The sequence below is a fragment of the Heteronotia binoei genome, chromosome 8 (genome assembly GCF_032191835.1).
Source record: "Heteronotia binoei isolate CCM8104 ecotype False Entrance Well chromosome 8, APGP_CSIRO_Hbin_v1, whole genome shotgun sequence".
NCBI classification, from domain to species: Eukaryota; Metazoa; Chordata; class Lepidosauria; order Squamata; family Gekkonidae; genus Heteronotia; species Heteronotia binoei.
The window spans coordinates 126,513,106-126,528,234 of NC_083230.1; the positions used below are offsets into that span (position 1 = coordinate 126,513,106).

Here is a 15,129-nt window from a genome sequence, read left to right on the forward strand (position 1 = left end):
TTAGATTTATATCCTGCCCTCCACTTCGAATCTCAGAGTCTCAGAGCCTCTCACAATCTCCTTTATCTTCTTCCCCCACAGCAGACACCCTGTGAGCTGGGTGGGGCTGAGAGAGCTCTCCCAGAAGGTGCCCTTTCAAGGACAACTCCTGCGAGAGCTCTGGCTGACCCAGGGCCCTTCCAGCAGCTGCAAGTGGAGGAGTGGGGAATCAAACTCGGTTCTCCTGCATAAGAGTCTGCACACTTAACCACTACTGGCTCTCATACTTTTTCAATTACTCCCATCATACTTTTTCCTTTGTGGCCACAATGGAATGATGAAGATTTCCATCTGTCTGTTTTATATGTTTTGGTTATTTCCCCATTTTTTTTTGTGGGAAAAAATATTAGAATGTTTGTCAAATCTCAGAGTTCAGCTAAATTCTCACAGAGGGGTTGAACGGTGGAGCTCAGAAGCAAGTATTTGGGAGAGGGGTAAGAAAAAAGGAGCCCCGTGACGCAGAGCGGTAAAGCTGTGCAGTACTGCAGCCGGAGCCCTCTGCTCACAACCTGAGTTCAATCCCGGCGGAAGCTGGGTTCAGGTAGCTGGCTCGAGGTTGACTCAGTCTTCCATCCTTCCGAGGTCGGTCAAAGGAGTCCCCAGCTTGCTGGGGGGAAAGTGTAGATAACTGGGGAAGGCAATGGCAAGGAAAAGGAAAGGAAAAGTCCCCTGTGCAAGCACCAGTCGTTTCCGACTCTGGGGTGACGTTGCTTTCGCAACATTTTCGCGGCAGACCTTTTTACGGGGTGCTTTGCCCTTGCCTTCCCAAGTCTTTTACACTTCCCCCACCCCAGCAAGCTGGGTATTCATTTTACCAACCTCGGAAGGATGGAAGGCTGAGTCAGCCTTGGGCCGGCTACCTGAACCAGCTTTCGCTGGGATAGAACTCAGGTCGTGAGCAGAGAGTTCAGATCACAGTACGGCAGCACTGCTGCTTTACCACTCTGTGCCACGGGGCCGACGCCCCGTAAAATGTCTGCATCCCTGTGTTTAAATGTGATGGATTTTTATAGTTGGCTTGGTTCTCCAATGAGGAGAGAATGAGAATGGGCTGAGGGGCGGCTCAGCATCGTTCTTTAGGCTCCCCTCGCCTGCAAGTGCCCCCTCTCTGCTCCCCCCCCCCAGTGCCCGGCCGCGGCCACCACCACCCAGTGGTCCACTGGTCCCGCTTGAGGGCCCTCGTCATCCTCTTGGTGTCCACCATGTGCATGTCGGCCTGCGCTGACCTGGCCACGGAGCACATCAGCCCCATCCTCAGCAGCTCGACAATCTCGCAGGTAAGTGGACGGTGGGGAGGGGGCGGGGCAGGAGAAAGGAGGGGGCTGTTTTCTGCATGGGGTGGCCAGACACCCCCCCCCCCCGTGAGGCACGGGAGAGGGGCTTACGTGGAAAAAGAGCGAGGCCCAGCTGACCTGGCAGCGACGTGTCGGCGTCACTTTTGAGGTGACTCGGAAGTGACATCATCGCATTGAGCATTCCCAGGTGAGGCTGGGGTTGCCAGCTCCAGTTTAAGAAATATGTGGGGACTTTGGGGGTGGAGCCAGGAGACTGGGGGTGGAGCCAGGGGACTTTGGGGGTGGAGCCAGGAGATTGGGGGTGGAGCCAGAAGACTGGGGGTAGAGCCAGGGGAAATTGGGGGTGGAGCCAGGAGATTGGGGGTGGAGCCAGAAGACTGGGGGTAGAGCCAGGGGAAATTGGGGGTGGAGCCAGGAGATTGGGGGTGGAGCCAGGGGACTTTGGGGGTGGAGCCAGGGGACATTGGGGGTGGAGCCAGGAGATTGAGGGTGGAGCCAGGGGGATTTGGGGGTGGAGCCAGGGGACTTTGGGGGTGGAGCCAGGGGACATGGGGGTGGAGCCAGAAGACTGGGGGTGGCGCCAGGGGACTCTGGAGGTGGCGCCAGGGGACTTTGGGGGTGGAGCCAAGGGACTTTGGGGGCACAGCTAGGAACAAGGGTGTGACAAGCATCGTTGAACTCCAAAGGGAGTTCTGGCCATCGCATTGAAAGGGACTGTGCTCCTTTTAAATGCCTTCCTTCCACTGGGATTAATGAAAGATAGGGGTACCCTCTTTTGGTGCTCATAGTATTGGACCCCCCCGGTCCAACCCTTTTGAAACTTGCAGAGTGTTTGTAGGAGAGGCATCGGATGCTATGCTGCAGATTTGGTGCCTCTACCTCATAAAACAGTTCCCCCCCCCCAAAGCCCCGGAGACCCATGAATGAATTCTCCACTATACCTTATGGGACTCAGTCTCCATAGGGAATAATGGAGGGTCCAGCAGACCTTTCTTTCCCCGCTCCCCCTCCATTCTGAGGACCCTGAAGCGGGGGGGTAGGGCCTCCAAACTGGGGCATCCGCAGCCCCCAAACCCGTAGGCTCCGTGCATGCACGCCTCTTAAAAACATATATTCCAAGTTTTCTAATAATAACAATAGCAACTCCCCGATGCCAGTCTCAAAGATTTTACTCCACTCTCCAGCGTGCATCAGCATAACCTCAAACAAGTATGCGCTTCAGGTGGAAGAAATGCAGTCACAGCGCTTCTCTTCAGACCCGCGTATTCTCCCAACCATTGAGCAGTAACACTTGCGAATAAACGCCCACTGTTTCCAAATATTCAACCTGTACAGCAGGGTGGGGAACCTTTGTCCCGAGGGCCATATACGGCCCTCAAGGTCCAAGTGTGTGTGTGGCCCAGATGTACTGTGCGGCAGCCTCCCTGGGGCCTGGCTGGCCGGCCGGAATCGCTGCAGGGCCTGGAAAGGTTACTGTCCCCGTTCAGTTTGCACTTGATTATCCCAGAGGGTGTGGCCTAACATGCTAATGAGCGTGTGACCTAACATGCCAGTATTAGGGGATGTGGTCTAATATGCTACTGAGTTCCTGCTGGGCTTTTTCTACAAAAAAACCCTGGACCTCTGTATTTGCTTAGGGTGGCGGGCCGGGTGTGTGTGTGTGTGTGTGGGCCACATTAGACTCTCCCCACATGACAACAAATAGAAAATGGCTTCTCTTATCAAAGATTTCAGGTTTTCATGGCTGGTAACAGCATTAGGGTTTGTAGAATCTTTCGGGATCAAGTGCTGTGTTCTACTGGAGAAAGTTTTCCTTCCAGACATTTCGTTCTCAGCTGCGGAGAACATCCTCAGTGGCGTTGCAGCCGGAGCAGGCGCTCAGACCTTCTTGGCTGCTGTGCGTTGAGTCGGGCCAGGGCTGCTGGAGAGCTGCTATTTCTAGGCTGGAGGGGGTGTGATGAAAGGGCAATTGGTTTGTGGATGTGCCCATTGTTTGGTGGGGCTTCCTGGAAGGAAACTGGCTGTGGAATGTGACCATTGTTCTGTGTTAATTGCTGGGAGGGTTGGAAGGGGTTTGAAGATAAGGAAGATGGTTGTTGACTGTGCTGATTGTTCTGTGGAATTTGCTGGTTGTTCTGAGACTTTCTGCAATTTATAGTCTGTAGAAAGTCACAGAACAACCAGCAAAGAGAGATTCTACAAACCCTAATGGCTTCTCTTATGTTCTTCTCTCTCTCGCCAGTATTTCATTGGGGTGACGGTGCTTGCCATGGTGCCGGAGATTCCAGAGATCGTCAATGGGATCCAGTTTGCCTTGCAGAACAATATCAGCTTGAGGTGGGTCCATCCGACGTTTCCCTTCCCGGAGGACGTAGACGCTGCCGGGTTCCTTTGTATAATTGTATCCGCAGTATCCGCAGTATAATTGTATCTACTAGACTGGTTTTTAATTTAATGTTTTAATGTTTTATTGTTCTATAATGTAATTCTAATGTTTTATTTATTATGGTGTGTTTTTATGGATTGCTGTTAGCCGCCCTGAGCCTGCCAAGGTGGGGGAGGGCGGGATATAAATGAAATTAATAAATAAATAAATAAATAAATTGTTCCAGCTTGCCTTCCTCTGTGAGGGTTCAGGAAGCACAGAAAGGTCCATTTTGAAACCAGGGGTCAGAGAGGGGGAGCAGGAGGCAGTGTTCAAATAAAAGAAAAAGATTATATTGAATTTATATCCTGCGAAATATATATAAATATATACACTTAGGTGTCGTTGAGTGGTAAGTTTTTAACAACAATTAATCATATTATTAGGGTTTGTAGAATCTTTTGGGCTCAAGTGCCGTGTTCTACTGGAGAAAGTATTAGTAAAATTGCCCCCCACCTGTGGTGAGAGGGCAATTGCCCTCTCACCACACCCCCTCAAGCCTAGAAATAGCACCTCTCCAGCAGCCCTGGCCTCACTCAATGCACAGCAGCCAAGAAGGTCAGAGCGCCTGCTCCGGCTGCAACGCCACTGAGGATGTTCTCCGCAGCTGAGAACGAAACATCTGGAAGAAAAACTTTCTCCAGTAGAACACAGCACTTGAGCCCGAAAGATTCTACAAACCCTAATGATGATGCCAGCCGTGAAAACCTGAAATTAATCGTATCTTAAATTTTTTTTAAAAATTAAGAATTGTCTATTTCCATTCAGCTGTGTTGGTATGTCTTGTTGTTGTTACCTTGGTTTATTCCAGGATGAGAGGATTTGAAGTAAAAGACGTTGCAGAAGAGCATTAACATTGGGTTGTTACAAGAGGCTGGTAGCCCTGGAAGAAATATAGGAAGGATTACTCCTGAGGAAGTCCACTGACAAAATGAGCCTCTATCCGGGTGCTCATTGGACCTTTCTTGTAATATTGCAATGAGAGGATGGACGTTTGTTGTAATATTGTTACGTGAATGGACATTTCTAGTGCAGTATAAAAAGATTATATGATTTTTAAAAGGTTTTTTGAAAATGGTTTTACTAATACGTTGTTAGCCAGTACATCACAGTGTTTTGTATCTTTTATGGCCTCTTATATGAACAGTGATCCCTTTTTCTATTTCAGCATTGAAATCGGAAACTGCATTGCTGTCCAGGTTTGCATGTTGCAGATTCCCATCGTGGTGCTTTTCACCGTCTTCTATGTAAGTACTGAGATTCAGGCCAAAGAAGAATCCTTCCCCAACTCTGCAAAGGGTCACTCCCTTTTCACTCCCCCACCCGTTCTGCACTGGCCTCCCTTGCTAGGTTTAAGACATCAGAAGAACCCTGCTGGATCAGGCCAGGGATGGTCCATCTACTCCAGCCTCCTGTCTCGCACAGGGGCCAACCAGTTCCTCTGGAGGGCCAACAACAGGGCAGAGAGACAGAGGCCCTCATAAGAACATCAGAAGAGCCCTGCTGGGTCAGACCAGGGAGGGTCCATCTAGTCCAGCCTCCTGTTTCACACAGTGGCCAGCCAGTTCCTCTAGAGGGCCAGCAACAGGGCAGAGAGGCCGAGGCCTTCCTAAGAACATCAGAAGAGCCCTGCTGGATCAGACCAGGGAGGGTCCACCTAGTCCAGCCTCCTGTCTCACACAGGGGCCAGCCAGTTCCTCTGGAGGGCCAACAACAGGGCAGAGAGGCTGAGGCCTTCATAAGTACATCAGAAGATTCCTGCTGGATCAGACCACTGAGGGTCCATCCAGTCCAGCCTCCTGTCTCACACAGTGCCCAACCAGTTCCTCTGGAGGGCCAACAACAGGGCAGAGAGGCTGAGGCCTTCATAAGAACATCAGAAGAGCCCTGCTGGATCAGACCAGGGAGGGTCCATCTAGTCCAGCCTCCTGTCTCACATAGAGGCCAACCAGTTCCTTTGGCAGGCCAACAACAGGGCAGAGAGGCCGAGGCCTTCATAAGAACATCGGAAGAGCCCTGCTGGATCAGACCAGGGAGGGTCCATCTTCTCCAGCCTCCTGTCTCACACAGAGGCCAGCCAGTTCCTCTGGAGGGCCGGCAACAGGGCAGAGAGGCTGAGGCCTTCATAAGAACATCAGAAGAGCCCTGCTGGATCAGACCAGGGAGGGTCCACCTAGTCCAGCCTCCTGTCTCACACAGGGGCCAGCCAGTTCCTCTGGAGGGCCAACAACAGGGCAGAGAGGCTGAGGCCTTCATAAGTACATCAGAAGATTCCTGCTGGATCAGACCACTGAGGGTCCATCCAGTCCAGCCTCCTGTCTCACACAGTGCCCAACCAGTTCCTCTGGAGGGCCAACAACAGGGCAGAGAGGCTGAGGCCTTCATAAGAGCATCAGAAGAGCCCTGCTGGATCAGACCAGGGAGGGTCCATCTAGTCCAGCCTCCTGTCTCACACAGTGCCCAACCAGTTCCTTTGGCAGGCCAACAACAGGGCAGAGAGGCCGAGGCCTTCATAAGAACATCGGAAGAGCCCTGCTGGATCAGACCAGGGAGGGTCCATCTTCTCCAGCCTCCTGTCTCACACAGAGGCCAGCCAGTTCCTCTGGAGGGCCGGCAACAGGGCAGAGAGGCTGAGGCCTTCATAAGAACATCAGAAGAGCTCTTCTGGATCAGACCAGTGAAGGTCCATCGACTCCAGCATCCAGTGTGACACAGCAGCCAACCTGGTCCTCTGGAGGGCCAACACCGGGGCATAGAAGCCAAGCAGAACAATGTATACCACTTTTGACTTACATATAAGCAACTTTGAGTTCACCATTGGGGAGAAAGGTGGGGTATAAGCAGGGCTATTTTCGTAGCGGGAACTCCTTTGCATATCAGGCCACACACCCCTGATGTAGCCAATCCTCCAAGAGCTTTAAAAAAACGCTAGTCCTCTGTGCAAGCACCAGTCTTTTCTGACTCTGGGGGGATGTTGAATCACTATGTTTTCATGGCAGACTTTTTACGGGGCAGAGAGGCCGAGGCCTTCATAAGAACTTCAGAAGAGCCCAGCTGGATCAGACCAGAGAGGGTCCTTCCAGTCCAACCTCCTGTCTCACACAGCAGCCGACCTGTTTCTCTGGAGGGCCAACAATAGGGCAGAGAGGCCGAGGCCTTCATAAGAACATCAGAAGAGCCCTGCTGGATCAGACCAGAGAGGGTCCTTCCAGTCCAACCTCCTGTCTCACACAGTGGCCAACCAGTTAATAAATAAATTATTAATAATAATAATGAATAAATAAATCTTCGTATGATTGTCCTTACCTCACCTAATAAACCTTTGGGAAGGGCAGGCTTAAACCTGACACAACTCAGTCACTCCCTTAGGAAGAGGCTCTGAATTACCGTTGTGTCTCTGTGTGTGAGTTATTCTAACAACCACCCTGCGAGATCGCTGAGGCCAAAAGGCCTGAGGCGACCCAGTGAGTGGGGATTCAGACTTGCAGATTCTAGGTTGACACTGCGACCCAGGGGTGTCGAACTCATTTGTTATGAGGGCCAGATCTGACATAAATGAGACCTTGTTGGGCGGGGCCATGTCGGGCTGGGCCACGTCAGGCCAACCGATGTTAATCTATTTAAGATTAGGTAGCAGAGATATAAGCTTTATAAAGGACAATAACAAACACAATTATTTTCTTTTAAACTTAAAAATGCTTAAAACATTAGCACTCGTTGGTCTTAAAGTTGCTTTCTTTGTATTTCTCCCATGAAATCCAAGGAACTGGGCAAAGGAAAGTCTGGCTCTTTCCTTCCTTCCCCAGGGGACCAGGAGGAGGAGGAATCTCAGCCAATAGAAAGAAGAGAGGCTTGGCTCAGTAGCTCTGCTGTGCAATTGAGAGAGCCTGGGAAAACAAGCTCTGCCTCCCTGCCTTCCTCGCCAATGGAGGAGCCTCAGCCAATGGAGAAAATAGAGGCTTTGCTCTGTAGCTTCTGTGTGATTTAGCAAGTTAACGCAGAAGGAAGCAAGAGAGAGGGTGAAGGAAGCAGACGACAGCCAGTTGCTTGGGGGCCTGATTTGGCCCTCGGGCCGCATGTTTGACATCCCTGGGTAACCACCGGTGCATTTAAATTCTCGTTTCCTCCTTTACAGCCGACCGATTTCGTCCTAGTCTTCAGTGACCTCCACGTCTATGCCAGCATGTTCAGCGTTGTCCTGATGAACTACATCTTTATGGATGGCAAATGTGATTATTTCCAAGGTAAGAGAAAGGGACGGTGGCTCAGTGGCAGAGCATTTTCTTGGTAATCAGAAGGTCCCAGGTGCAATGCCCAGCATCTCCAACTAAAAAGGGTCCAGGCAAATAGGCGTGAAAAACCTCAACTTGAGACCCTGGAGAGCCACTGCCAGTCAGGGGAGGGATGGTGGCTCAGTGGTAGAGCATCTGCTTGGTAAGCAGAAGGTCCCAGGTTCAATCCCCGGCATCTCCAACTGAAAAGGGTCCAGGCAAGTAGGCATGAAAAACCTCAGCCTGAGACCCTGGAGAGTAGACTGCCAGGGGAGGGACAGTGGCTCAGTGGTAGAGCATCTGCTTGGTAAGCAGAAGGTCCCATGTTCAATCCCCGGCATCTCCAACTAAAAAGGGTCCGGGCAAGTAGGTGTGAAAAACCTCCGCTTGAGACCCTGGAGAACCACTGCTGGTCAGGGGTGAGAGGGTGGCTCAGTGGTAAGAGCATCTGCTTGGTAAGCAGAAGGTCCCAGGTTCAATCCCCGGCATCTCCAACTCAAAAGGGTCCAGGCAAATAGGCATGAAAAACCTCAGCTGGAGACCCTGGAGAGCCGCTGCCAGTCTGAGTAGACAATGCTGACTTTGATGGACTGAGGGTCTGTTTCAGTATAAGGCAGCTTCATATGTTCATATAATAGCTCTGGAGAGAGGTATGATGAAGTACCCGGAACTAGGGGGTCTTCTTCAACGGGGAACAGTTGGTGGGGGGGAGTTGATTTTGCTTCTGTAGTCTTACAGATAGGCTTGCCAACTCTGGATAGGGAAACATCTGGAGATTTTGGGGATGGAGTCTGGGGAGGGGTCTCCGCAGAGTCCAGTGCCAGAGAGCTCATCCTGCAAAGTAGCCTTTTTCTCCAGGGGAACTAACCAATCTTGGTCACTCAGAGATGAACTGTAACAGATCTCCAGGTGCTACCTGGAGATTGGCAACGGTACAACCTGGCACACTTTATTTACTGCATTTGTAATCCAGTTAAAACGAAAAAGAACAATAGAGAAGGAATGGTGGATCAGGCCAATGGCCAATCCAGTCCAACACTCTGTGTCACACAGTGGCCAAAAAAGCTCAGGCTCAATCAGCAGGTCCATCAGTGGGGCCAGGACACTAGAAGCCCTCCCCCTGTGCCCCCCCCCCCCAGCCCGAAGAATACAGAGCATCACTGCCCCAGACATAAGAGAAGCCATGTTGGATCAGGCTGATGGCCCATCCAGTACAACACTGTGCCACACAGTGGCCAAAAAACCCCGGGTGCCATCAGGAGGTCCATCAGTGGGGCCAAAGCACTAGAAGCCCTCCCACTGTGCCCCCCCCCCCCAAAGCACCAAGATTACAGAGCATCACTGCCCCAGACACAGAGTATGCTGTGGCTAATAGCCACTGATGGACCTCTGCTTTCTTCTTCGGAAGGGACTCAGGAAAGCTCGCACCCTGCCACAAATGTTGGCTCTCCAGAGTACCTGTTTGGCCACTGAATGAGAAAGGATGCTGGATCGGATGGACCACTGGCCTGATCCACCAGGACTCCTGGGTTTCTAGGTGTTTATAGCCAAGGGGAAGTGTGAGCTGGTGTCTGCCTTGAGTTGCTGGAGGTTTGGGGAAAAGAGGAAGTGCAGCGGGGATGAGAGGTCACTCTAGGATTTCATTTTCTCATATACTTTACGGTATACCACAGGCCCGTACTCCCAAGTTGCTTTTTCCCTCCAGGAACTGCTCCCTGTAGTCAGGAAAGAAGGTATAATTTCAGGAGGAATCAGTAGCTATTAGCCACAGTCTGTTGTTGGAAATCTCTGTCAGGGGCAGTGATGCTCTACATTCTTGGTGCTTGGGGGGGCAACTGAGAGGGCATCTAGTATCCTGGCCCCACTGATGAACCTCCTGATGGCACCTGGTTTTTTGGGCCACTGTGTTACACAGAGTATTGGACTGGATGGGCCACTGGCCTGATCCAAAAAGGCTTCTCTTATGTTCTTCTGTGATGCAGAGTATTGGACTGGATGGGCCATTGGCCTGATCCAACATGGCTTCTCTTATGTTCTTATGTGACTCAGAGTGTTTGTCTGGAGGGGCCATTGGCCTGATCCAACAAGGTTTCTCTTATATTCTTATGTGACACAAAGGGTTGGACTGGATTGGTCATAGGCCTGACCCAACATGGCTTCTCTTATTTTCTTATGTGACACAGAGAGTAGGAGTGGATTGGCCATTGGCCTGATCCAACAAGGCTTCTCTAATGTTCTTAAGTGACACAGAGTGTTGGACTGGATGGGCCACTGGCCTGATCCAACATGGCTTCTCTTATGTTCTTATGTGAAACAGAGTGTTGGACTGGATGGGCCATTGTCCTGATCCAACATGGCTTCTCGTATGTTCTTATGTGAAACAGTGTGTTGGACTGGATGGGCCATTGGCCTGATCCAACATGGCTTCTGTTATGTTCTTATGTGACACAGGGTGTTGGACTGGAGGGGCCGTTGGTCTGACCCAACATGGCTTCTCTTATGTTCTTATGTGACACAGAGTGTTGGACTGGATGGGCTATTGGCCTGACCCAACATGGCTCCTCTTATGTTCTTATGTGACACAGAGTGTTGGACTGGAGGGGCCGTTGGTCTGACCCAACATGGCTTCTCTTATGTTCTTATGTGACACAGAGTGTTGGACTGGATGGGCCATTGGCCTGACCCAACATGGCTCCTCTTATGTTCTTATGTGACACAGAGTGTTGGACTGGAGAGGCCGTTGGTCTGACCCAACATGGGTTCTCTTATGTTCTTATGTGAAACAGAGTGTTGGACTGGATGGGCCATTGTCCTGATCCAACATGGCTTCTCTTATGTTCTTATGTGAAACAGTGTGTTGGACTGGATGGGCCATTGGCCTGATCCAACATGGCTTCTCTTATGTTCTTCTGTGACACAGAGTGTTGGATTGGATGGGCCACTGGCCTGATCCAACATGGCTTCTCTTATGTTCTTATGTGAAACAGTGTGTTGGACTGGATGGGCCACTGGCCTGATCCAACATGGCTTCTCTTATGTTCTTATGTGACAGAGTGTTGGACTGGATGGGGCACTGGCCTGATCCAACAAGGTTTCTCTTATGTTCTTATGTGACACAGAGAGTAGGAGTGGATTGGCCATTGGCCTGATCCAACAAGGCTTCTCTTATGTTCTTATGTGAAACAGAGTGTTGGACTGGATGGGCCATTGGCCTGATCCAACATGGCTTCTCTTATGTTCTTAAGTGACACAGAGTGTTGGACTGGATGGGCCATTGTCCTGATCCAACATGGCTTCTCTTATGTTCTTATGTGAAACAGTGTGTTGGACTGGATGGGCCATTGGCCTGATCCAACATGGCTTCTCTTATGTTCTTATGTGACACAGGGTGTTGGACTGGAGGGGCCGTTGGTCTGACCCAACATGGCTTCTCTTATGTTCTTATGTGACACAGAGTGTTGGACTGGATGGGCCATTGGCCTGACCCAACATGGCTCCTCTTATGTTCTTATGTGACACAGAGTGTTGGACTGGAGGGGCCATTGGTCTGACCCAACATGGCTTCTCTTATGTTCTTATGTGAAACAGAGTGTTGGACTGGATGGGCCATTGTCCTGATCCAACATGGCTTCTCTTATGTGAAACAGTGTGTTGGACTGGATGGGCCATTGGCCTGATCCAACATGGCTTCTCTTAGGTTCTTATGTGACACAGTGTTCGACTGGAGGGGCCGTTGGTCTGACCCAACATGGCTTCTCTTATGTTCTTATGTGAAACAGAGTGTTGGACTGGATGGGCCACTGGCCTGACCCAACATGGCTCCTCTTATGTTCTTATGTGACACAGAGTGTTGGACTGGAGGAGCCATTGGTCTGATCCAACATGGCTTCTCTTATGTTCTTATGTGACACAGAGTGTTGGACTGGATGGGCCATTGGCCTGACCCAACATGGCTCCTCTTAAGTTCTTATGTGACACAGAGTGCTGGACTGGATGGGCCATTGGCCTGATCCAACATGGCTTCTCTTATGTTCTTATGTGACACAGAGTGTTGGACTGGATGGGCCTTTGGCCTGACCCAACATGGCTTCTCTTATGTGACACAGAGTGTTGGACTGGATGGGCCACTGGCCTGATCCAACAAGGTTTCTCTTATATTCTTATGTGACACAAAGGGTTGGACTGGATTGGTCATAGGCCTGACCCAACATGGCTTCTCTTATTTTCTTATGTGACACAGAGAGTAGGAGTGGATTGGCCATTGGCCTGATCCAACAAGGCTTCTCTTATGTTCTTATGTGACACAGAGTGTTGGACTCGATGGGCCATTGGCCTGATCCAACATGGCTTCTCTTATGTCCTTATGTGACACAGAGTGTTGGGCTGGATGGGCCATTGGCCTGATCCAACATGGCTTCTCTTATGTTCTTATGTGACACAGAGTGTTGGGCTGGATGGGCCATTGGCCTGATCCAACATGGCTTCTCTTATGTTCTTAAGTGACACAGAGGTTTGGACTGGATGGGCCATTGGCCTGATCCAACATGGCTTCTCTTATGTTCTTAAGTGACACAGAGTGTTGGACTGGATGGGCCACTGGCCTGATCCAACATGGCTTCTCTTATGTTCTTATGTGAAACAGAGTGTTGGACTGGATGGGCCATTGGCCTGACCCAACATGGCTCCTCTTATGTTCTTAAGTGACACAGAGTGTTGGACTGGATGGGCCACTGGCCTGATCCAACATGGCTTCTCTTATGTTCTTATGTGAAACAGAGTGTTGGACTGGATGGGCCATTGTCCTGATCCAACATGGCTTCTCTTATGTTCTTATGTGAAACAGTGTGTTGGACTGGAGGGGCCGTTGGTCTGACCCAACATGGCTTCTCTTATGTTCTTATGTGACACAGAGTGTTGGACTGGATGGGCCATTGGCCTGACCCAACATGGCTCCTCTTATGTTCTTATGTGACACAGAGTGTTGGACTGGAGGGGCCGTTGGTCTGACCCAACATGGCTTCTCTTATGTTCTTATGTGAAACAGAGTGTTGGACTGGATGGGCCATTGTCCTGATCCAACATGGCTTCTCTTATGTTCTTATGTGAAACAGTGTGTTGGACTGGATGGGCCATTGGCCTGATCCAACATGGCTTCTCTTAGGTTCTTATGTGACACAGTGTTGGACTGGAGGGGCCGTTGGTCTGACCCAACATGGCTTCTCTTATGTTCTTATGTGAAACAGAGTGTTGGACTGGATGGGCCATTGGCCTGACCCAACATGGCTCCTCTTATGTTCTTATGGAGAAAGTTCAGAAAAGGGCAACTAAAATGATTAAAGGGCTGGAACACCTTCCCTATGAAGAAAGGTTGAAACGCTTAGGGCTCTTTAGCTTGGAGAAACGTCGACTGAGGGGTGACATGATAGAAGTTTACAAGATAATGCATGGGATGGAGAAAGTAGAGAAAGAAGTACTTTTCTCCCTTTCTCACAATACAAGAACTCGTGGGCATTCGATGAAATTGCTGAGCAGACAGGTTAAAACGGATAAAAGGAAGTACTTCTTCACCCAAAGGGTGATTAACATGTGGAATTCACTGCCACAGGAGGTGGTGGCGTCCACAAGCATAGCCACCTTCAAGAAGGGGTTAGATAAAAATATGGAGCAGAGGTCCATCAGTGGCTATTAGCCACAGTGTGTGTGTGTGTGTGTGTGTGTGTATATATATATATATATATATATATTTGGCCGCTGTGTGACACAGAATGTTGGACTGGATGGGCCATTGGCCTGATCTAACATGGCTTCTCTTATGTTCTTATGTGAAACAGAGTGTTGGACTGGATCGGCCACTGGCCTGACCCAACATGGCTCCTCTTATGTTCTTATGTGACACAGAGTGTTGGACTGGATGGGCCATTGGCCTGACCCAACATGGCTCCTCTTATGTTCTTATGTGACACAGAGTGCTGAACTGGATGGGCCACTGGCCTGACCTAACATGGCTTCTCTTACGTTCTTATGTGACACAGAGTGTTGGACTGGATGGGGCATTGGCCTGACCCAACATGGCTTCTCTTATTGTCTAAATCCAGGTTCCACCTAGCGGTTGACACCTCTGTGCCCGCCTGGGTTGCAGTTTCTGGCCTTTCTCCACCGCTGCACTCCACCATTTTCTGTATTCCGTCATCCCTCTTCTCAATACAAGCGAACGAGGCTTGGATCTACGGTTTGGAACTAACGTCTGCGTGTTCTCTGTCTTCTCCTCGCAGGGACCGTTCTGGTCATGGTCTATTTCATCCTCCTGGCCGTCTACTTCTTCTCCCCTTCCCCGGCGGGATGCTAAGCTGTAGCTCCGAAAGCCTTCGCGTTCCCCAATCTGCTTTGGGAAGGCAGCTGCTCCTGCCGTGAAGCGGTTCTCCTTCCAAGAAAGGTTTTTCTCTCAGGGACTTCTCAGCTTGGCCGTGGCCTTTTTTAAAAAGCACAAAGTGGGGTGAAGGACCCCACCACCCCCGTTTTGAACCTGCCGGCTCCACCGGCGTTTCAAAGGCAAATGTGGGGTTGGAACTGGAAGGAAAAAGAAAAGCTAAAGCACCAACCCACCCGGCACTGGAGAACTTCACTGGCCCCAAGAAGGAACCGGGATGAAGGAAAAGCAACGCTCTTTCGGTGCGCACCACAGGTTCCTGAGGCCCAGAAATCTCCCGTGTTGGCTGGTCTGTACTGTTGACTGATAACATAGCGATGTGTTAACAATGACTACCTCATGTTACTGACGGCGACTTCAAAGGAAAAGTCCTTTAGATTTTTCAGCATGGTAAAGGATACCCTTTTGATGCGTCTTTTGCAGTTTGCCATTAAAGAAAACCCCTTTTGTACTGACCGTGGAGGAGCCGATGTTATTCTGTGTCTTGTCTTCCTGAATCTTTCCCACCTCCCGCCCCAACGATACAAAGTGAGGGAAGAACAGGGGCCAAATCCAAGTTTGATTTGCTTGTAATGCACCCCGCGTGTCGTTCCCAGGGGGGCTTTTTTCGGTAGAAAAATGGCAGCGGGAAGTCATTTGCGTATTAGCCACGGCTGCTGACACCAAGCCAGC

General features: G+C 50.4%; 1 protein-coding gene across 1 annotated transcript in view; it reads left to right on the top strand.

Moving 5' to 3' along the window:
* Positions 1-14,913, top strand: part of LOC132575943 (uncharacterized) — an 85,311-nt gene extending 70,398 nt beyond the window's left edge. Inside the window, 5 exon segments of the mRNA XM_060244630.1 lie at positions 1,165-1,316; positions 3,577-3,671; positions 4,928-5,006; positions 7,895-8,003; positions 14,303-14,913. Coding sequence (XP_060100613.1) covers positions 1,165-1,316; positions 3,577-3,671; positions 4,928-5,006; positions 7,895-8,003; positions 14,303-14,376 — 509 coding nt within the window. The 3' untranslated portion in view covers positions 14,377-14,913.
* Positions 14,914-15,129: the final 216 nt, after the last annotated feature.